The sequence below is a fragment of the Strix aluco genome, chromosome 11 (assembly GCF_031877795.1).
Source record: "Strix aluco isolate bStrAlu1 chromosome 11, bStrAlu1.hap1, whole genome shotgun sequence".
NCBI lineage: Eukaryota > Metazoa > Chordata > Aves > Strigiformes > Strigidae > Strix > Strix aluco.
The window spans coordinates 8944304-8967711 of NC_133941.1; the positions used below are offsets into that span (position 1 = coordinate 8944304).

At 43.7% G+C, this 23408-nt stretch overlaps 1 protein-coding gene across 17 annotated transcripts in view; it reads right to left on the reverse strand.

Moving 5' to 3' along the window:
- The window catches only part of FOXP1 (forkhead box P1), a 390108-nt gene that overhangs the window by 91615 nt on the left and 275085 nt on the right, over window positions 1–23408 (reverse strand). For all 17 annotated transcript variants that reach the window (XM_074836019.1, XM_074836032.1, XM_074836035.1 and 14 more), the window contains one exon: window positions 22265–22390. In XM_074836019.1, coding sequence (XP_074692120.1) covers window positions 22265–22390 — 126 coding nt within the window. The remainder of the gene's footprint in view (window positions 1–22264; window positions 22391–23408) is intronic.

The window sequence follows — 23408 nt, forward strand, 5'->3', positions numbered from 1 at the left end:
TTTAAATCCCCTCAGTGTCGTACAATGGTTTAAATTTCACTTCATGGCATGCTTTAAATTACCATTCACATCTTCATTTAATGCATCATTTTATAATGCCAGTGTTACTAGTTAATTTATATATACACAGCAGGATGTGTCAACATTCAGGTGAGTTATGAATATGATTGTGCAGGAGTTATGGAAGACATTTCAGCAAAATTATGGTTCCCTCTAAACATAAAAATATTAATAATGAATCAAACATCACAGGTAAACAACAAATTTTATATAATTGCACCCCCCCATGCTTCCAGATAAATAAATAAATAAATATGGCAACATTTTTGCTCTGCATTCATATTTGATTGATCTTAATAAATTGCCATCTCCTTTCCTAATAAACTGTAATCTCTTGTTTCCGCCACAAAGTAAAATTTATTAGCACACTCTTCTACCAGCAGGTCTGCATCACTCACAGCACAGTGTGCAAATTGTTCCAAGTATGCTTGGGCATTATTCATAATTTATTTTTCTGCCCCAAAGTACACAATATATTGAAAGGTAATCACCACTAACTGTTCTCGGTTACTTTCCTTAATTATGTGAGATAGCATTTATGTCACGTACAGTAGAGGAAATGCTGCAGTTTCCATTAAAACTCCATTTTTTTTGCCATGGGTTGAAACACAGTGTTCACACAGAGAAAAGCTTCTTAGGACAGGAAAAACTGGAGGTGGTATCTGGTAGGAGACGGCAACACCTCCACTTGAAAAGAACAACCCCTGTCTACCAAAATAACCTACTGGGCATGACAACAGCGATGGCTCCGAGAGAAAAAGTAGGTGTTTTGTCATGATGTTAAAGTTGCCATGGTAAGAAAAAAAAACCACAGAATGAAACATCAACAAAACAAACGTCAATCAAACACATTTTTGCCTGTTAAGTATTAACCAGTGAACTCCTGGCCACCCCAGACAGACCATCTCCTGCTCACTGCCTCTGGGCAGGCAGGTGGGTGCTGCAGGCTGGAGCAGCCCCAGTGCCCCCAGCTTTGCATTTCGAGGGGGATCACCCCGGTCTGGGGCTGGTGCAGGTACAGCTGGTGTGAAATATAGTGTTAGACGCACTGCCCTCTCCTGGTAATCTGCTTCTATCTTCAGGAGGCTTAATGCTTTGCCTCACGGCAAAGAATCCCCTTCTAAAAACCCATGCCTACTTCCACAGCAACTTATATACCCACACCCCTACACTCACACATGTATCACCACAGATTTAAATTAAAATTAATCGGATTAAATATGGGCCCTTTTATGTAAAAACACCTATCAGTTCGTTACGCTGCTTACTTGTGTGCAGCCTAGGATTGCCAAACTATATATTCTGGTTCAACTGTGAGAATAACCTGTTAACACCGCTGGGCACCTCACCGTTTTTTACTCACTCTGTTGGGAATGCATGTCGGCATATTTTCAATAAAACACCTTCTTAGCAGTAATGGGCCACTGTTCTCATTTCAATAGTCCCCAAGGTTTCATGATCCAGTATATTTAGCTGGCTCATAGTTCCAAGTTCTCCTCCAACATTCAAAAGCTACTTTTAATTTTTTTAAAGAAGGCAGCCATGGGAAGAGCTTTTGCTCATCTTTCCTTTATAAAGGAAAACACCTAACTTGGTACATACAACACAACAATTTGAATTATTTCCTAAAGAGGTGATGAGGCACCAGCCCTCATGGTTAGACACGAACACACGGAGAAGCTGCGGCACTGCTGATGCTACATGGGGAAGGAGACTGAAAGCGGCACCGGGATCTCCGCTCCTGCTAGAGCGAACGGGTGGCACCACGGCTCCAGGAAGCAAATGCACCTCCAAAATGCCAAAAAGCAGCAGAACAGTGCAATTTGCAAAGCTGGCAAACAATGCTAAAGCCAAGAAGACTTACTGCAGGCAGGAGGACACAGAGGAGCCCTCCGAGACGAGCTCTGGTTGCCATACCGGACTTGCAAGGTATGCTTGCTGCAAGGCAGTGCTGAACTACCAAGAGGAGCTACTAAAAGCTACCATCCCAGGTTCCCCTCTATACAGACAGAAAGCTTTTTTTGAAAGCAGGGCATGGCGAGGGAGGCCTCCTCATCACCACCACCCTGTGATGCACATAGGGTGCTTCTCCTCCTCCTCACTGTCTCTGGGTCAGGAGCATCCCCTCACCCAGCCCGGCAGGATGGGGGACGGGAGGGGAAGCCAGTGGCACGCTGCAGGGCAGAAGGAGACCCAGCTTCGGCACAGACATCCCCTGGCCTTTGGCCATGTCAGTCATTTTGATGGTGCACGTCTGGTTTCACATGGACGAGAAACAGCCAGCCGTACAGGCTAAGCAAACACCCCAACCACAGGACTTTGCTCTCAGATCCCTTGGGGTCATCCAACCGGCTCAGAGTCCTTTGTGCAGCACTAAGCAGGGCTCACTGTGTGCTTTGGGGTTTTCCTTTGTACTTCCACTCCGGCCCTTCACAGCGCAATGCTGCTATCCATCACTTCTTCCCAAATAAACGGGGCCCGAACTGAATTCAAGGACAGGGTCCTCCCCTCCCCAGGCAAAGGGGGCTCCTGTCTGCAAGCAAGGGTTATGACCCACGGATGTTTCCTACCCAAATCCTGCTGTTGCTTATCCCAATCCTCTTCTCCCCCCCCCCGAGCCACAAGAAAAAAGATGATGCTGAGAGGTAGCAGGTCTCTGAGCCAGGAGGGGACGTGGTGGGGCAGCCAGGACCCTCTCCTTCGCTGCACCATCATGGCAAAGGGTGAACAAGTGAAAAAAGGGATTTGTCTGGGGCCCCTTAAAACAAATTTGCCTTCCTGCAGCAAGAGAAATCCCTCAGATGTGCCTGAAGATTTTGGGCACGGCTGCCTGGGTCGGAAAAGCACAAACTCTCTTGCAAAGTGTAACAACAGAAGAATACTACAAAAATCCATCTCTGCGAGTGAAAGTGTTATATATGCTCTGGAAGGAGACGACAATTCTCTGCTGTTAAATGCAGCCACTTCTGGGTGGATGGTGGCTGCAACTTTGCCATACAGAGCTCTGGAGGAATTCAGGACACCTGAGGCACCAAATCCTTCAGTCGAATGAAACTGCAGGGTGATTAAGCAGAGAGAATGTAACTATCCAAACTGTAATTTGGCCAGCACAATGGATCTAACACCCCTATTCTTGGGAGGAAAAAAAAATAAGTACTGTATTTGAAGTTCAAAATCTAATTAACTATTTGAGAAAAAGAATTCTGTTTTTAAAGAAAATTCCTAACAATATAAAGAGAATTAGTGCCAAAGTTTTTGAAGAACCACATAAAACGGTATGAAAAACGTATGATATTGTAATAATAGGAATGACTGGATTTGCTCAAATGTTCCTTATACCTTATAATACAAGAATAAAATACAGTGTAAATCCTTCTATCTACATAAGTTCCCTGTACAGAAAAATCTCTCCTTTAATAGGTTTACACCTTTAACATGTATTAGTTTGGAAAAGTCCTAGGGTATAATTATACATCTTGGCTTGGCACATTAATAGCTGTTCCCTTCATTTACTGATTTCTTTTACTGGTCAATTTGCTATTTTACTACACTACTCGTACAGCTCGGCTTCCCAGCGGCACCCTCTGCCAGCAGACCCTATGCCAGGAAGGGGAGAGGGTCCGAGCTGGCCATGGGCTGCGTGATCCCTCAGGGATGTGGGTTTTGATACCTTGTTCTTGGCCATCTGCACGTACGGAGCTCGTCTGGGATGTGGCATTTGCATCCACGTGTGCCAGTGGGCCATGGGTCGCAGGCAGAAGGAAGCGGAGCTGCCCCTCACTTCCTCAAAAATCTGTGCAGAGATACGCCCTTTGGGCCCAGGAGAAAACGAGCCAAACAGGGCTTCTTCCCACCTTGCTGGCCATGTCTGCTTCCAGCTTGCTGTGGACCATGCGTGTGCCCTGCAGCGCCATCCCTGCCGCTGCACAGGCTCCTGGCCCCGCGTCTTGACGTGCCGCTCTCTCACCGTTTCCTTCCAAACCCCCTCTGCTGCCTTGCACTCCTTGATCCCTCCTTTGCGCCAGGCTTTCCCTGTTGTCCCAAATTCTGCTCTCTGCTCCCCTGGAGCTCTGACCCCATTGCTTTTCCTTGCCTTTGCTCTTCCTATGGCTTGAGAGACCCAGGATGGGTCACCTGGGATGGGATGCTCACCTAGCTCCACCACACACCCGGGAAAGGACCATTTCCCCATCATAGAGAAGGGACACCCCTAATGATCTACCCTACCAGTCCCCACAGGTTCACTTTGCATCTCTCAGCTCCAGGCTCAAAGGCAAAGCTGGTGTTTGCTAAGCCTCCATCCAGCTTTTACAGGTTTTTCGACAGTTTAAGAGGGTTTTCTTGTGTTATAGCGGAGCCATTCATTTAATGGCTTTTCAGCACTGCCATTATAAACCAGAACTTTTCAGGTGTTTATTACTCAGCCTTAAGAATTGGCTCTATGCTGAAATTTGGCAAACAAAGTGTCAGCCTAGGAGAAAATTTTATTTTTTGCCAATTTTGTACTCTAAAAAAAATGACCCCATTTTGGCCTCCATAAAAATGCAGCTTTTGCTGCCTCTGTGACACTGGTGAAGTAACAAGTCAATATTGTAATATTGCCAGCAGAGCTGCAGTGATTTAATGCCTAAAATTGCTTTGAAGGTGAAGAGTGCTATTGAGCTGCTAATTATTAACTATTATTACTGATCCTGCCACACAACAAAGATGCAAACAGAAAACAAAGGGAATATGAAACGTCACTGGGGAAACAAGGCAGAATTGACATGAGGGTCCAGTGCTGAACATGGAGTAGATGGAAAACAAAGAGGCAGGAGCACTGGCAGGGTGGGGCCCTCCAGCCAATGCAAGAAGAACACATGAACTGATACGGAAATATTATTTTTCATTTTCCAGGACGGTATTTCAAATACAAATAAAATACAAATGATACCGTGTAGCTTGCTCCACGCCAAAGCTAGCAATGATGTAGGATCAAAATCAGCTCTAAACCAAGCTGCACTGAGGTCAATAGGGACCTCATATTGCTCAGCCGGAGCCAAGAGAAACTTTGCCATTTAGTTCAAAGTGCAGAAGACAGAGCTTTGAAGGTGCTGAGGACGGGCAACCTTGCCTCAGCGGCCCAAGAGACATAGGTTTGACATAAAAATGGGCTGGGAATTTTAAAGGGCCCAAAAGATGTAAGCATCCTCCAAATCTCTGGGATCCTTTCAAATCCCATCTGCATGGGGGTGGCAGCATCCGCATCACACACGCCCCAAAATCTGACCTACGCTGATCTGACTTGGCTGAACAGAGAGGAAAGTAAGCTATCTTCACTCTACACCTCCCAAGCCCCTCTGCTGTATTACCTTAAGGGACTGCGGTTTCATGGAAGAAAAGTAACAGAGTGAGTATTTCTTCTGTGGGGGAGAGGGTGAGGAGCAGGAGGCAAGTGAGGCCAGGGCACACTTCCATTTGGAAAGTGCTGTATCACAGCAGCCGAGAGCAGTCATCAGGGCTGCTTTCAAACATAGTAAAAAGAGAAAACAATTTATCTTTCTGGAAACTTTCTGCTTGTCTAAGTGGCAGCTATTTAAATACAATTAACAAGCAAATGATTTTAAAATTACAATACATTTAATAAGGCAGCATCACAAACAATTTGCATCTCATTAAAGTGTTTGAAGCTGCAGAATCAGCCTCCCAAATGGGCTGCACTTCAAGTCAGAAACCCAGACACAGTCAACAGCTTCTGCACCGTCCTCTGACACTGGACACATGCTGGGAGGACATCAGAGTGGAGGGGCTTGGTGGTCCAGCCGAGCCCCGGGCCAGGCCAGTCCTGCGGGGAACTCCGGCCACGGCTCCCGGCACAAGGAAGGATGCCACGAGCCAAAGCCTTGCTGGAAGTGGGTGTAAAACGAGGAAGGAAGGAAGGAAAAGGGGGTGTGTGTGTGTGTGTGTGTGTGCATGTGGGATGGGCACTTTTTAATATACATTCATGAACAAAGCGTTTAAAGAGATTTCAAGCTATTTACTCAGCGATATATATAATTAAAAGTTTATAGATTACAGCACCACAAACCTTCCTAGATTGCTGCCGGGTTTGGACACACATTAATTCCCAGGAGCCTCCTGCAGAACAATCCCATACCGACGCATGCAGCAGGAAAAGCCTCAAACAAGCAACAGTTTTAAAAGCTTCCAACTCACTTTCAGCTGTGATTTACTGTGGTGGCTCCATTTAACCTGGAGGATGCAGGAGCACTTCCCAGATCACACACCACTTCCCCACGTGCCTTTGGCTTCCTTTAGAAGGACACGCTGCTGCACCGAGCCCCACTGTCTGGATCACATCCTAGGATGCAGGCTAGGTACCCTTTTTACGGGCACATGTGTGGGTAAGGGCTGCTGTTTTTTCTGTCAACGTAGCTCTTGCCATACAAGCCCCTTCTGTTGTAGCCCATGGAGGGGAGTGATCTGGCATGAGGCTGGTGGGAAGCCGTTGCCAGTGGAAGGGAAGGAATATACACAGTAGCTCTACAGGTGATGCATTAACAAATTCCTAGATGAATGAGGAATGCAGCTAAACAGCCTTAATTTCAATTATCAGAAGGCTTGAAGGCAAGGACACCCATGAGAGAGGACGTCCCTGAATCTTGTGTCCCTGAGTCACTTCTCACAATCAGCCTAAAGCATTGGCACCGTCTGCTAACAGTGACTTACACACCAACCACACCTTTAATCCAAAAGCTTGCTCCAAAGTACTTCATGAACTGAAAAGGCACAAACAATACTTTCTCTAAAGTTCAGCCCAAGTTCTGATACAACCTTTTACTTTCTGTGCCTAAAACTCAACAGGCTCTGGAGCTGCGCGTGACAGTTGTTTAACGCTGCACAGCACAGTTATATACAACACTGGCAGGAGAGAGCGAGAAAATAGTTTACAATTGAATCTGCAGAGGAAATTTGGGTAAGTTGAATGTAATTATCCATTTGGAAGCTAGCCAAGGGCTGGGACTACTCAAAACCAGGAGGGAAGCTGTAAGAAGCGACCGGTTTTGCTCGTCCTTTAAAAGGCAGCACCTCCGAGCTGCCCTATGGGCTCTCGTTAGGTGCTCCTCGTCGGGGAGAGTGGGGTCAAGCGTATCTTCTGTGCTGCTCCTGCCAGGGAGCCTCTGTAGGACCCAAGAGTCCCATCCTGCTGCTGAGATACCCGTCAGTGGTGACAGGGGGGCCGGAGGCACTCGTGCCCCGCAGTCCCTCTGCAAGGGAGGTGGCAGCTTGAGCCCAAGAAGCCCGGTAAAAAAAAAAAAAAAAAGAGAGAGAAAAAGTGACTACTAATAAATAAAAAACACTGGTAGAAGCAAACCAGTCATTGTCCTGCCAAACAATGCGGATGCAACTGGCTGCTCTGGGTGCAACTGGTGGCTCTGGAGCCCTCCGGGTGGTACCCGGGTCTCTCCATCCCTGGGGCCGTCACCACCAGCGTGCATCACCCCAAAGCTTCCTGCCCAGAGATGCCACCGACTATTGACACAGGCCTCCTGCGTTCCTTTTTCAGACCTGTGGTTTCATCGTTTGTCAAAACAGGATACTATTTAAATTTAAAATGCTACGATTTAAACAAAGACAAAATAGTTATTGCTGTTTTAGCAACCAGACATCAGGCTCTCCTCATGTACACACCATTTTTTGCTTTTAAAAGACATTTGTCCACGTTTGCCAGCACGCTATCTCTGCGAACCTGGATGCGAAGACAAGTGTCTAAGCAAAACAACGATCACTTTCTATGAATTACTGAACATGTGTAATTCATTTATCTGTAATATTGTGCTAAACTCAGCTCCAATTAAACAAACGAAAACACCTGCTTAGCACACATAGATCTTTCCATACCTCAGGGGAAGACACATCAGTGTGCTCTGTAGTACAATCTGGCTGAGAAGCCTACACTAACAATGCAAAGCTGGGTTTTATTTTTTCTTAGAATACACATAGGCAAGAAGATAAAAAAAATACAGACAGTGAGATTTTGGGGAGGAGTATTTGTTTTTAATATTTCTGTCTTTAGCACGTGCAGTTCTGTAACACGTAACCACTCGTCAGGGGCTTCTCATGGGCACTCAGACCTGAGAGCATGTGTCACTTCAGGGAAAAAGGTGGGATAATTAAACCTTTAAAACACTCAGAACTGGCCTCAGACCTCATGATATTGTAAAACTACCAAAGAGACCTCACGTTAACATATCTATGGAGTCAGGGAGAAGATGTTTCCCGCTCTTGTTCTGCTTATGAACCATGGGCATCCACCAGCACTGTGGGACATCCCTCCTGTCCCCCCACGTTAACGGCTTGGAAACACATCGCAGGAACACCCAAACCCGGGTCACCCCAACCCACCGACCACGGGGGCGAGACCGCTCTAGGTACCCCAGATGACCAAGCAGCAGCAAATGAGACACATCCGCATCTCACACCCGTTTTGAACTGACTGAGGGGTGTCCCTTTGGGGGTGCCTCGGAAAGGGGGGTGCCATGGGCACCCCTGCCCGCGGCTGGTTTGGGAGCTCCGGGTGCTCTGCTCGGTGCAGCAGCTGCCATCAGGAGAGCCTGCAGCCTGCCAGATCCCCTACACTTCACTCATTTCCTATTCTTTACTTAACTGTCTGCAGACAATAAGCTGTCAATCAGATCCCCACAAGAACATTTACAATTATCTTCCCTCTCCCGCACCTCAGCATGGCCCCATACGAAAAGCTCCATCCTAAACTGTTCACACATGAGCCATTTGCAACACTTCTATTGCTGTAACTGCCCTGACTTGAGAGGCGTGTTAGGAAATTGAATTTCCTCGTGTTTTCAAATAAAAGTACTTTGGTGGTGAAGCACAGAAGCAAAAGAACAGGCCTCCTACAGGTGTGAGGCAAAAGCAACCAGGAATGGAAAAAAATGCCCCAGTAATTATTATAGCATTCTGTACAAGGAATAAGGCTGTTTGCTGCTTTTTTTTTTAGTTTGCTTTTTTCCGAGCAAAATTAAACTTTCAACCTGAAAGTGTTTTTTTATTTTATTTATTTTCTTTCCTCTTTTTTTCTTCTTTTTTTTTTTTTTTTTTTTAAAGACAGGGTGGTCCCCTCCAATCACTCCTGCAGAATTAGCAACAAAACAACACCACAGTTTTGCAGCTGGCCCTGCTGCTCTGATGTGTCCACTGCTGGGCTCTCCCAGAAGAAATGGGTTTGTTTTTCTTCTGGGTAGACACAGCTGAGTGAAGGACTCAAAATGAGCACACTTTCCAAGCAACAAGCCCAAGTGAAAAATAACAGTGATGGAAGTCATAAACATAACCTCCCTTGTAGTGCCAGTTGCGGACAACGTGATTTAAAAATATCTTGTGTTCTGCACTCTATTACGCCTCCTATTCCAGAGAGAAATCCCTGATATTTTGGGGGCACTTTCCAAACACTGCAGCCTGGGAGACTGTCCAGGAGGGGTCCAGTCCTAATAGCACTGAAATGATTGCCATCACTAAATTGGGGCGAAATCAGTACAGTCATCATTCACTACACTGTGACTTTACTGATTTTCTGCTCAACTGGCTGCTCAAGGGTTAGTGTGGTTAACGGCGAGGAGATATTCACTCTCCCATTAATTGATTTGGGCAGCATCTTTGATGGCTGTCAAACAGAAAGGTACCCATTGCCATTATTGCTTTTCTTCCTCCTATTTTTAATTCTTGTGCAGAATATTTCTACAACCTTTTCTGATGAAAAATAACCTATCTGATATTTCCCCTCTCCTTTAAAATGTTTATCCTGCTCCGAATCTGCAAGGTGTAATATCATCAAGGAAGGTCAAGTTTCACAGAAGCTAATGGCTCTGCTGTGTGCTCCCACCACTTTGAAAAGACGAACAATAGTCCCTCGAGTGTTGCTGCCGGTGGCACAGCAGCAATTCACGACGGAGGGTTAGAAATCTGAAATTAAAATAAACTGCTTAAAACCTGCAGATAGAGAGAGATGCAGGAGACTGAATAAAATGGGACAATCTCTTAACCCAATCAACAAAGTCCTCATTGTTCCAGTTTAAGACAAGTAACGTAGCAATAAATATTGAGCAAAGGAAGTTAACCTGTATCCACAGCCTTTGAATAAACACAAAAGTAAAATCAATGCCAGGCCTTCAGCTCTTGCCAACTTGTGTGCTTTACTCCTTCTTGCTTGGCCTTGTTTTAACTTTTGGGGATTTTCTTTGCCTCCTCTCTTGTTATTCATATTTTCCTGTATAAACCCCTTATCACACAGTAAAAGCACAGACAGAAGGAACCACCAGTGCGCAATTAAACAACATGAACAACAGCTTGGTCGCATTCTGCAAATCCACCTGGGTGCAGGTGACCGGGAAGAAAAGGGCTGGACAAGATGCTGACCCACAGCCCCTGTGGAGCCAGGGGAGCCCCCACCTTCCTCCCACACCCCTTCTCCCCACGGGCGACCAGACACAGCCCTGCAGACCTCTTTAACCACCAAATCCAATTGAATGTTTACCCTGTAGGACTGCATAGGCAGCATGTGGCATCTCTGAAAGATACAGGCATGTTCATCTCCACCACAAAAGTTTGAGCATTCAGCTCTTGACCTGAGTATGAACAAATGCCTTGGTTAGTTCTCCTTTTGCCTGAAGTGGTTTATCCATTCCTGTGCCAACACCTCAGCCAGTAACACAGGTTTTCACAACAAGTATTAATTCTGACTTCACTTTTAAATCACATTTTCTTCATTTGAGCATTATTATATTCCACAGAACCAGGCGTGAGCATCATGCAAAAGGCATTCTGGTCCACAATTGTGAATACAGCTGTGTAGGCAGAGGAATATTTGTTTTCCAAGTAATTTGTGCACATTCACAAAATTACAGCTGTCTGCAGTTCTCCTGAAATATCTGCCCCGCTGTTTACAAGTCATAAAATATAATCCGTCTTTTGTAGGGCTCCAACTGGCAAATTTGGAAAAATATATATATAGATATATATGTGCATTACTATTTTTCTTACACTCAGAGGGGCCGCCCCCTATTACATACTGGGTATTAAGCCTGTACAACACCAGCACTAACTTGAGGACCACTACCCTGAGACACCAGCGGACCAACCTTTGTCTTTACAGGTCACTCATCGAGTTGCATCTCACTCTTATCCCAGAGTAACCATCCCATGAAGAAGACCACATGAAATGGAGGCATGCGTTACAACCCAGCTTCGGGCGACAGGTTGCCACTTTGGTCCAAACACAGCTCACGTTGGGATGGAGCTGGGAATTTCATCAACTAATAATGCAGTTAGTGACAACAGTGACAGATCACCAACACGCAGGTCTTTATGCATCTCTTCTTGCAAGCAAAACCAACAAGATTAAAACGATTAAATTTGCACTGTGGCTATGAACCAATGGGCTACGCTGGGGGTTGGCATCTCCCAACAGGTTTGCTTCAGATGTTTATCCAAGCTATTAAGAGTTTGCCTAAACACTTCTATTGATTTTTAATTTCTTCTTCCCCAATGAAAGATGGGAGAATTTTCGTAAGTATTTCTGATTTTTGCCTTTTGCTTCATGACTGTAAAGATAAAAAACCTGATTCTTCCAAAAGTTGTCTGAATGCACAAAATACCATTTCGCAAGGACAACAAAGTCCTTGGGATAGAAATTTTCCATAGCATATGTGTACCACACCTGCACAACAGAGACCAACTCTGCTGAAGGCCTGGGACACAAACCATGAATAACTCTTCAGCCCAAAGTTTTGATAAGGAGAAAAATGCACAAAACCAAACATCCTACCAAGAAATCACAATGGGTGTGATCACTGCCCTTGTTCAAACTGGAACTAATCATGTTGGTACTACTGGAGTGACTTTGGTATAAAACTGATTTGAAAGAAAAATCAGAGGAAGGAAACTAGACCCGTCTGGGATCCTTTGACTCCAGCATAGTCCTCAGATAGCTGTCACTTAAATTCAGGACAAAACTGGCCCTAGCTATTTAATTCAGTGCTATAACCCATCAGAGGTCCATGTGGCTGCACAGATGCGTTGTAAAAGACTTGAAACTGAGATGTGCCACACAGGTTAATAACTTAAAACATGGCAAAATATTAATTGAAGTCGTACCACTTCAAAAACGCATGCCACAGTGACAGAACTGACACGGAAGAGTTGAGCTTTGATAATCACATGTACCGCTTTAAATGCCCTTGATGCATGTGCTCCACATTACGTACTTGATGCCTGCTGGCACATGGCATGAGCTACAGAGCTGCAACACGACTCTCATGATGTAACGTGATGGAGGACAACTTTCTGCAGGGCAAACAGTACCAAGCTACGGCATCGGTGACCTTTGCAGCTCCGGCACGGGCACCACTGCCTCCTCGCACCGCTCTCTGACACCCACTGCTACCTGAGCTCCTCCCGTCATCTTCCCACCTCGTTTCAAAATGCGATTTCAGAAATTTTTCAGCTAGACACGCTAAACCCAGGATGTAGATTTTCCAATTAGTCTCTGTTTAAACATCTGTTGGTAGACTGCATTTAACATTAGTTATTTGAGCAAAGCGCAATTTGATTAGGCTGTCTGAAACAGAGCCAAAGTCTGCAAAATAATAGCTCAATTAAATTTTGTTTTGCTTTCATTTGTCTTATACTTTCCTGAGTGTGATACAGTTGCATATAATCAAGTAAACTAATTCCTTTCAAAATGAGAGATTTCGGTGCCTTTTCCATCTCCTCTCAAAGTTTATTTAATAATCTGTTCCATCTTCTCCATGCTTCATTGAACTTCATCCTGACACAAAGTACATTTCTTCCTTGTGCCTTCAGTCTACTTTAATTTTCTAGGCTTTCGATGATTTTAGATTATGCGCCATTAATGTTACACCTTAAATAGATTAGTAATTTATAAAAGGCAGATTACATTTATCAGGAAAATAAAAACATTTCATGAACACAGCAGCCTTTTCTTTGCACACACCACAAAATATTTTGCCAACCTGACAACACAGTGGTGAAACTGTCAAGCTCCAAAGCCAATCCAAGTGGCATTTCCAATTGTTTCCCTGGGTTTAGTTTCTACTTATTCTGTTATGTTGCACTTGTTGCCCTGAAACTTCAATATTAGCTCTAGAGATTTAAACACATGAGGCAAACAGCTGCTCTCCTCCACTCAAGCAAGCTAGATCAAAATGCCTTCTCTCCTTCTCTCCTCCTTTTTTTCTTTCTTTTTAAACAAATTGCTGTAACTCAAGTATTTCTGGCAAAGCTGACGGTTTTAGGGCAAAATTCTGCTCTGTGATCATCACTGCAGATTCCTCCAGTGCATATTTCTCTCGGTCAGTGTACAAGGAACACCAGAGCTTCCCCATGCTGCCTAAAGAAACTCTGCCTTGAGGATTAAAAAAAATTAAAAAGTCACAGTAACTTAGGTGCTATGTAGATGTGCATGTGATTTAAATTTAAACATTAAACATTTAAACATTAACTTCTTTCACACTTCTGTTAAAGGAAAAAAAAAAAAAGAAGGATGCATTCTTTGAGAGAAGAGATTTCTTTTATGGGAGGAGATTTTTGCTCCATAGTACTTTTTCTTTCGTGTTTTTAACATATTTGTTGCAAAGTGTGAACACAAAGGGACAAGCTGAAATAGGTATCTGGCAGGCTCTTCCCAAGCGCGTGCTGCTGAAAGCCACAAGTACTACTGCAGTTGTTAAAAATCTGTTATTTTGATGCAGAAAGGCGAGGGACTCCTCCAGCACGGGTCCAGCTCTGCCCTGCCCTGCCACGGGCAGTACTTCAAAATACTCCTGCAACAAAACAGCCTTAAAAACCAGAGGCAGATAAAGTCCATGGAAGTTCAAAATGGGATATGTCCTATTTAAAATGTAGAGAGCTACTAAATATGACAACCATCTGATGTATGAAAATTATTCACAACCAAAAACAGACAGTCTGGAAATAGCTGGGATGACTTCATTTAGACAGAATTACCCAAATCTGTTTCTAATATACACAGTACACATAATAAATTTTTACAATATGACAAGGAAAACAAACTTAATAAAAGTTCCTGATCTTTTGTTACACAAGCAAGCTATAGCCATGATATGTTTATAATATTTTGCCCATGATATCACAGCTAAGTAACAAAAGCTAAGCAACACAAAAACCAGTTACTAGGTATGACTTCACCTCGCGACTCCCGTAATGACATCGCTGCACACATCGCCCCAGCCTACCACCTTCCCCAACCTACATGCCGCGCTCGACAAGCACTCGCCGTGTCGCTTTTGACTAATAGTTTCCTTTCTATTTCTCCCAGGCACCCTTGGACTTGGGAAGCTGCGGATCTCTATGACGAGAGTTTGTTTTTTTCCAACTACACCAGGACTCATCTGAACGGTAAGAGATTTTTAGCCTGTTTCCTTCACTCCTGGTTATTTGACAAGTGCTTGAAAACCCTGTTATAAACAATCTCTGTAGGAAAACAGATGATGTCTTACGATCACAGAAGGTAATTTTTTCAAGAACCCAACTTTTTGAGCATTTCCCAGATGCACCGCGTCAATCTTCCTGCGTTTGACTATCTCAGCTGGTTTTCCAGCCCGGGCATTTCGCCAGGCGGGCCGGACTGCCCCTCATTGTCACTTCTGTTCGATGGCACTTGCACCCACTGCTGTTATTCCAGGCTTCAGGAAATTTTCTAACCACTGGACAGGCTCCAGCGCTGCGCACTAATAAGTTGCAGACTGCAGCACTCTAAGTGTGTGTGTGCACGCGTGTGTCAGATCAGGGCCACGGTTTGTGGAGCGGGGCGGGGGGCGGAAAAACAGTAGTTCAAAAATGCTGCCTACTCAAATTGACAGAAAAGTGACCCCTGCACTTCATCAGAAATTCCTGCAGACTGACAAAATAAAGGAGTTTGCTTTTATCACACACAGTAAGACTCATATGGAAAAATGGAAACACTACATCACTCGACCTTAGGTTGCCCCCTTTTCAACCACAGATGAATATTATGTATAAAAATTGTAAATCAATTTGAGATGTATTAAAGGAGATTCTCTTTTTCTGTATTAAAGGTAATACCTTTTAATCTCTAGATTTATTTTGTAATGTCAAGTAAATGAGAAAGACTTAATTTCCGTAACTGAATTTTGTTACTCTTAAGTCTATTTAGCATCTCTGCATGGTGTTCACATAATTTCCTACACTTTGCTTGCATCAGGAAATAATGAGCAAGCATCACTTACCCAACACTGAGTCACAAATATTTGCCTACATTAACAGAGCATTAAAAGCCATTTTAAACAACTTAAGGAAATTGTGCTAGCCTTTGAACTGTGATTCACTACTACAAGAAATAAAGAAACTTTTCCTCTTCTAAAGGCAAAAATCAGCTGCTGCAACCTCCTTGCAGTATCACTGGGCCCTAGAGCAAACTTTCCTCTTACAGATCCCTACACAATAGATTTCTTTGCTTAATGAAACTTCTCTGAAATTTTCCTACACTCAGTGTTGGGCACTTTGAAATTTCAATCTTTTCACATCCTTGAACTCTCATCAACATTTTTTTCCAGACTGTGTCAATAAAATTGATTACTTGCAGTTCTGAACTCTGTTCTGCACATGGAAATAAAACAATTTGTTTTAAAGTATTTTCTGAAGAAAGCAGAACTTGGCAATCATATCTACAAGATCAAAAAAAAAAAAGAAAAAAAAAAAAAAGGGGACAAACCAACCAAGCAAGCCTTCCCCACAAAAAGCAAAACAAAAAGAAACCTCTCCAGCAAACAAAAGAGAAGCAACATTCTGATTTTATCATGGTAGCAATGCGAGCTAAATTCCTGACATACACACCATCAACCTCACCATTGTTCTCCTGATTGATAAATCTCCCTGTCGGATATGAACGATCTTTTCGGATCATTAATATGTTCATTAATTTGTTATCAATTCTAGCTCGCTGTACTTAAACCGCTCCGTACCACGGCTCAAGAATGCCTCGACAGTGCTGGTGTAATCACATACGTAAGGACCCCTGACTACCCAGTTGTTGAGATGCCTCATACCTACAACCGATCTGTTGCTTTTACAAGTTTAATCTCGGTATTAAGGAGCTGATTGTGGAACCATGTCGCTATAACATCTTCAACCCAGCTGTACATCATATAAACCGCTATAGGAGGGGGCAGTCTCCCATGATTCCTAGCAGCAGTGCATACCTTTAACTCCCTAATCTGTAATACTACAAAATACCGCTCTCATTTCTTCCCAAGCACAAGTGGACTACCAGCAAGGGTCCAACAGTGTTATTCCTAATTACCTTTTTTTCACTCTTGATCCTGTGGCGCTCATAATTAGTTACCTGGGGCTGCAATCCAATTTGAAGTGATGACAAGAAAGTGATCCATGAAAAAGTAATAAGTTAAATCCAATTTCAGCCTTCCTCTAATTAAATGCACATGGAACTAATGACTCAAACCCTACCATTTCAGTGATAATGGTAATTAGCGAGGTGGGAGTCACTCTCTTTTTTCAACACTGTAGGTGTAAACCACAAGGTAAAATGGCAGGAGCACTCTTAATTACATGTGTCATTTTGTCAGCAATTTACACATTTCTGACCAGTCAGTAAGGTTTCATTTGTTTTCGCCTTCCCCAAGGTGGGTAACGCACGGCCGGACTCGGGCACAGCCAGCCCCACAGCCCCGCTTCCAACCTGGTCAGAAATCACATTTTTTTAAAAAAAACCTATTCCCTAAATGCCTCATGTCAAAGCAGAAAACCTGATAAAAAAATTATATTCGGGGTGCTCTGACAAGACAGAGGGCTGGAAATGAGGGATCCTGGCTTCTACTTTCAGTTTTGTCCCTCAGGACCGACTCCTTTATAACATGCAGATGCCAAACTCCCAAATACCCTGTCAGGAGCTGCACACCTCAATGCCACTGAAGGTCTTCAGCTCTCTGACCTTGGGTGAGTCACTTACTATCTCTCTGCTTGGGTTTACACGGCTATAAAATGAGAATAATCATATTTGCTGACAGTACCTCACACTGCCAGCCTATTGGTATTTTCCTAGAAGCCGCGTTTTTTTTGAATCATGTATTTACAGGACAATCATAGACTTCTTTCAAGAAAAACAACTGCGTTTGTCACCTTTCTGCTCAGTCTGAAAAACTGGAAAAACTGAATACTAAAGGCTTTTAAAAAAACATAAAAGGGCAGCAAAAAGGGCCCACAGGTTTCACTGAAAAAAACACTTAGTATCAAATTTTTCTAGCTGATCATGTAATTTTGAGGACCTGACTCAGATTTTGTTCTGTTTGTGGGGTGGATGATATTTGCACTTCACAGGCATATTCCAAGAACTGACTAACACCTATAATTGGGCTTAGGGATGAAAAACAAAAAAGCTATGGGTCCTTTGGTAGAAACCAGCAAAAACTTGCTTTATTTCCAAAGTCAAAAATAAAAAATGAAGGACTGAAGTGAAATTTTCATGGGTAAACTATTTAAACCCTGTAGAAGTGAAATCTTGACCCAACTAGAGTTGGTGGCAAAATTCCCATTTGCTTGACTGAGGCCAAACTCAGATCAACTCCCACGTTTAAGAGTGAAACAGAGAGATACTAATACAAATAAGAATAAATACACTTGCAAATTTACTTCCCCTCCCAAATTATATGCTGAGAAATAATTTCTCTACCAGTTGTTAAATTTACCACTATGTAAAAAAGGTACACTGCATGTAAAACCAGAGACTACATAACCTGGTACTTGCATGCTCCAAGCGAAACAGAGAATACCCTTCCCTTCACCTTTCAGTGTTTATTACATTGTTGAGCTAATGATTTCTAATTTCATAAAAAACAATAATAATTGCCCTCAACATCAAGCTACAGTGATTTTTTCCTCTTGCCCTCTTCCATTTCTCAAGATACTGGAAAGAAATATTAAGATAATACAGCATGCAAATTAAATTCTACAAAAGCCCAGCCAAAAGGCTGCTTTAAAAAGCAGCGGTATGCAAAGGCGAGGACAGCTCTGTCCTCTCAGCCTCCCCCAGTCTCACCCTGAAAATCTAAACCAAACCCAAATTCTTTTCTTGGCTGTGACTTAAAGGGAAGATTTATTTTCTGTTTTGTCGACCGAAAACAAAAGTTTCCATCTTGGTAATTTCATTATTTCTTCTCTCCAAACACACACAGGTTAACTATCACACAACAAATCTCATTTAATCACATAAAAAAGTCAAGTAATGGGTTTCAATTGCAAGATACTGACTTGGATGTCCAAAATCTGTTTTCAGTCCGGTATCCAACTTTCAGCTCAATGCAACACACAACATTTACGTCTTTAAAAAAAATTGTATTTTTAGTATTGCCAAAACACACATGCACTTTTACTTTCTTGGGAGAAAAATGTGTCTCTTGACTTGTTTCCAATCTGTGTGCTCTTGCCAGCAACTAAAATGCTTGAAGAACCAAAATGAATAATCGTTAAGAGCATCAGCAATTAAAGCTGCAAATTTTAATCAATACATCTATTAATACAAAGATATATTTATCTTGGCCAGGAAAATGTGCACATTTTCAAAATCCTAAGCATACCTGGCCTGTTAAATTATTTGTTTCACAGATTCAAGGAAGTCCAATGTCTATGGCAAATATATTATCAAACATGCTTTAGTCTTTTTTCACTTCCAGTAATTTTTGTGGGGCTGATATTTTTTATATTCTTTTCCCAACTGCTGGTTACTAAATCCATTCCTTAACTTTCAATTTTCTTTTGTATCATCAGGCTGTGAAACCGGAGGTCACTGCCAAATATAAAGCACGGCAGTGTGAGATAGGCTCAAAATGTGAGTCACCGTGTATTTAGAGATTTTTTTTTCCAACTATCTGCAGAGCACATCTCCACTCCTGTGTCCAAGTTCTTATAAACTAAATAACTCAAAATTTGCTAAAAGATCTTCAGGTAGAGTTCCCAAGGTCAAGAGACCCCAAAGACATCGCTGGAGCCCATTGTCATGTAAACGCTATTGAAGGCACCGTGCCCCAGTGTGGCCACGGGAGGCCGGGATGTATTTAAGTACCATGGCTATTTGATCAGTGAATAAAGAAGGAATATAGGAAATTATCCACGATGCAGTAACAGATTAGCTACACAGCATATACTAGATTAATTTTCCACATCTGTCTGCAGCGGTGGGGTTGACATGACAAAGCCTGCCAGCCAGCATTAAAGTGCTGAGCCCGAGATGGAGGGAGCTCTTCCAGCCCTGCATGGGACCGCAGCGGCCTCCGCTCTCTGGGCGGGCAGGGCCACAGAGCATCTTATTAGGAGGACCACCACCCCGGGGAACAGCATCCCTTCCCCCTGCTTCATGCAAACACAGCTCCCCAACACTCCTGTTAGGGAGCTTTTCACCAGTGGCCTCGCCAAACACAGCAGTAAGAAGCAATGCCTATGGTATTCTTGTTATACATGGAGTCTGTCGGAAAAAAAAAAGGTAACTGCTAACTGCTGTGGCTATCAAACGAGACATCTATATTTATAAACTAAGTGCAAAGATGACTCGGTTCATTATTTAAGCAAACTTAAACGGGCGCATTTCCACCACCCTCGACATTTATTCTACGTACTGTCAGCAACGGGTATTGCCTCATCAACATGGCACCATCCGACTTCAGGGGGTGTGGGTGCTTGTGTGGGTGCAGTTTTACTCAAAAATTCTACCCCCAGTGCCACCATTTCCCTTTGGCAACAGATTTCCATTGCAGGGATGCACTCAGGGTCTGTTACATTCAAGAGGACTTCCAGTACGTTTAAGCAAAAGCACCAGGAGTGAGGAGGGGAAAAAAAAAAAAGACTGGGCAGTCATTTGAATCAGTGAGTGACAGGCTGGGCCAGCTCTCTGTATACATTAATAAATTAGAATTTTAATTGTGTCTCTGACTGCAGGAGCTGCTCCAGTACTTTAATACGTACCAACAATTGGCTATGTTATGGAATCTGCGATGTGGCCTTCACTGTTGACCTCTGCAACACAATTCCCAGTCTGACTACGGAAACTGTTTGGTTTGATCCTTTCAACTTATTTGAATCCTGACAAATAAGCTCACAGCTGAAAGGTCAACACAGTCATATTTCATCCTCTGGAGCTATTCTTAAGACATCTGCACAACAAAGCACTTCTTTTAGTACCTGACACTGGACCTAGCCAGCACAATCTCTCATTAAAAATGTCCCCAGTGGAAGAGTCTATTAAAAGGCATATGGATCAGCTGTGGATTTACCAAATAAAATATTTTTGAAAGCATTAATGTAACACTTTGGATTATGGCGCTCTATGCTGCCAATAAAATGTATATTTGCCCAATGACAAAATGCTTCATACTTTCCAAAAGAATAATAGCTCGGCTATAAAGTGCGAGGTGTTGTCCAGCAGCCTGAGCACAGGGGTGGGAGCCAGGAACTCATGAATCTTAATCCTACCTCTAAACCCAATTCCCTCTGTGATCCTAAGCAAGTCACTTAACCTGCTTCCCTCAGTTTCCCAGTCCAGAACTGGGATAATGCTACTTACTTATCAGACTTTCCTTCAGGGGATGTTTTGGAGATTAGTATTTGCAAAATGCTTTGAAGATGAAATCACTACACGAAAGCTAGAAGTTGTCCACGCTGGGCCAAGGACTGCAGTTAATAGCTATTCCTCGTTCAGGCAAAACTCCCCTTGAAGTCCCCATCAGCTTTATCTGGGTAAGAACCGCAGGATCGGGTCCTCTCACTTTACTGTCAAGGCCTTTAGTGATGTTGGCTTTACCTTCCATATTCTACTACATATTTAAAGAGTCTAGGATCCGTATTTTTGGAGGAAAATAATCTGAAGCACATATAAAAGGCAAGAGAAGCAGCAATGCTGTCAGGGAACTCATGGTGATAGTATATCAAACTAAAAAAAAAATTAGAAAGAGCAAAACAGACATGAGTTTGACAACGTGCTATGACAACAAGCGGAAAAAAAAACCCGGAAAGAATTTGGGGCTACAGAGGCTGAAGCATCAGATATAGAAGAGTGAGATAAGATAAATGTCCCAGCTACAGGGCTTTGTGTGACTGCAGCTGAACTGCTGTATTCAGTAACTTATTATCAAAAATACAGTGACACGCTGCAATTGCAAAGAGAGCAATAATAAAAGCAATAACCAGCTGCAAACCAGCAAAGTGGTCAAGGGTCTAGAAGTGCCAGTTTATGAAATATATAAAGAACTAGATACATATAATTTGCCAAAACTGGCAAGTACATGTTAGTATCTCAGATGTTTGAGGAGTGTGAACACGAGGCAAGGCAAGGGACTGACTCAGTATTTATACAAGCAGTATTACTTGGAGCAAGAGGATGGAATTAAAGTGGAAAGTTCCTCAGCGTGTGCTTTGTTATGGAAAACCATCTGAAGGAAAATAATAGCGGTCCTACTACCACTTGGGATTTCTAACACTAGAATAGCAAAAAAAAACCCCAAAAAAAGGAAAATGTGATGCATGACCTAATAGGTCTTTCTTGTCTTTAACTCCTGTGATTTATCCCACAAGACTAGCAGAATGTACTCCAAAGCCACATATGTGTGCATACATCTTCTGTTTGGGAAGGCTGTATTGGTTTTAGCTTTCTGAATTCATAACAGCACAAAGCCTGATAATATTTAGATTTTATTTCTGAAGATGTCCATAAATCAGCAGACAATAAAAGGGGAAAAAAAACCACCGATGATATGATATCCTAGCATTTCCCAATATCCTTGACACAGCAAATCAACGGTTTGAGTGAACACAGACTACAAACGGAACAGCAATCAAACAGAAATGTTAATGCAAATCTCCTATGCACACTGACACAGTAACAAAAGCTATTACATTCTGTCATGATCCAACCCTACCAGATGCTAATAAAAGTACACGCTCACGATTTGTAAATACGCCATGGGTGGGATTTTCAAGAGCACCTAACACCGGTCCTCATGCCACTTACATCAGCCACAGCCACTCCGTGGACTTCACTGGGAGGAAGCTCCTGAAGGTCCCATCCCAACGTTCACAAGTAAGATGCATTTATCCAGGTTTTATAAACCCCAGCCCCTCGCAAAGGCACACAGGTTCCCCTTACCTGAAGGGCTGGCTGTTTGTCATTCCTCTTCGGAGACTTTAATCCACTAACTTGTTGCTGCTGCTGCTGCTGCTGTTGCTGCTGCTGCTGCTGTTGCAGTAGAAGCTGTCGTGCCACCTGGAGAGCCTGCGAAGAGAGAGGTTTGAAAGTTGAGTTTACAACAGACAGGGCATGGGGAGCTACACGCACAGCAGAGGGTCAAGGCACCCCTTGGTCATGGGGTACCACTCCACTCCTGAAGCACTGCCATCGAGGAAAGCAGTGTCTTCCACAAAAAAAACCCAACTCAGCACTTGCACGCAATGGGGCGATATCCCACCGATGGATTTCCTATTTTGACTATGGAGAAAACCAGCAGCAGCTGATGTCCAGCTCCTGGGTGGGAACCTCAAGTAACTGCAGGAATCCCGGTGGTGAGCACCATACAGTTATTTTTATACCCCATCTGGAGCAGCCCATAGCCCTCCTTGCTACCAGGCAGGCTCATGTGCTAACGGCTTTCACACTCTCCAGTGGGTCAGGTCAGGTTTATGGAAGAGGGCAGTTGTATATCACTGTCTGCTCTCCTGAGCACCGGAGAAATTCAGGGAAGTTTCTGGAAGGCCAAGGTGGGAGGAAGAGGAAATCCAGCAGCCGGCGGAGCCGTGCTGAGTCCCAGAGGTACCATACTGAAGAAGCTGCAAGGAGCTGGAGCAAATGCAATGAGAAGCAGGAACAGCATCTCACCCCACCAAAATCACCAAGAGCTCGTGACAGCAGCAGTGGGGCTGCAGATAGGAGCGGGCAGAGCAGTGAAGGGACACTGAGGCTTACAGGATGGAGGGGCAAGGGACATCATCCTGAAAGCGTGAGCAGAGCATCACGTGGAGGGGGATTATTGCAGAATTTTGTGCGAAGTGAAGGAAAAACATCCCTGGACACTGGAGCCAGCCAGTCTGCGAGGCCCGCTTTCTCCATCAGGTGGGGAAAAGAAAGCAAGAGGGGACAAAACATAGGGGAAAGAAGGACAAGGAGCAAGTCCCTGCCCTGGCTCACTCCTGGCTCCCCAGCCAGGGGACTGCAAGGATGATCCCTGCAAGACAGGCTGTGGCACAGCTGAGGCTCCGCTGGCGAGACCCGAGCCCGCTGCTCCCAGAGGATTCAC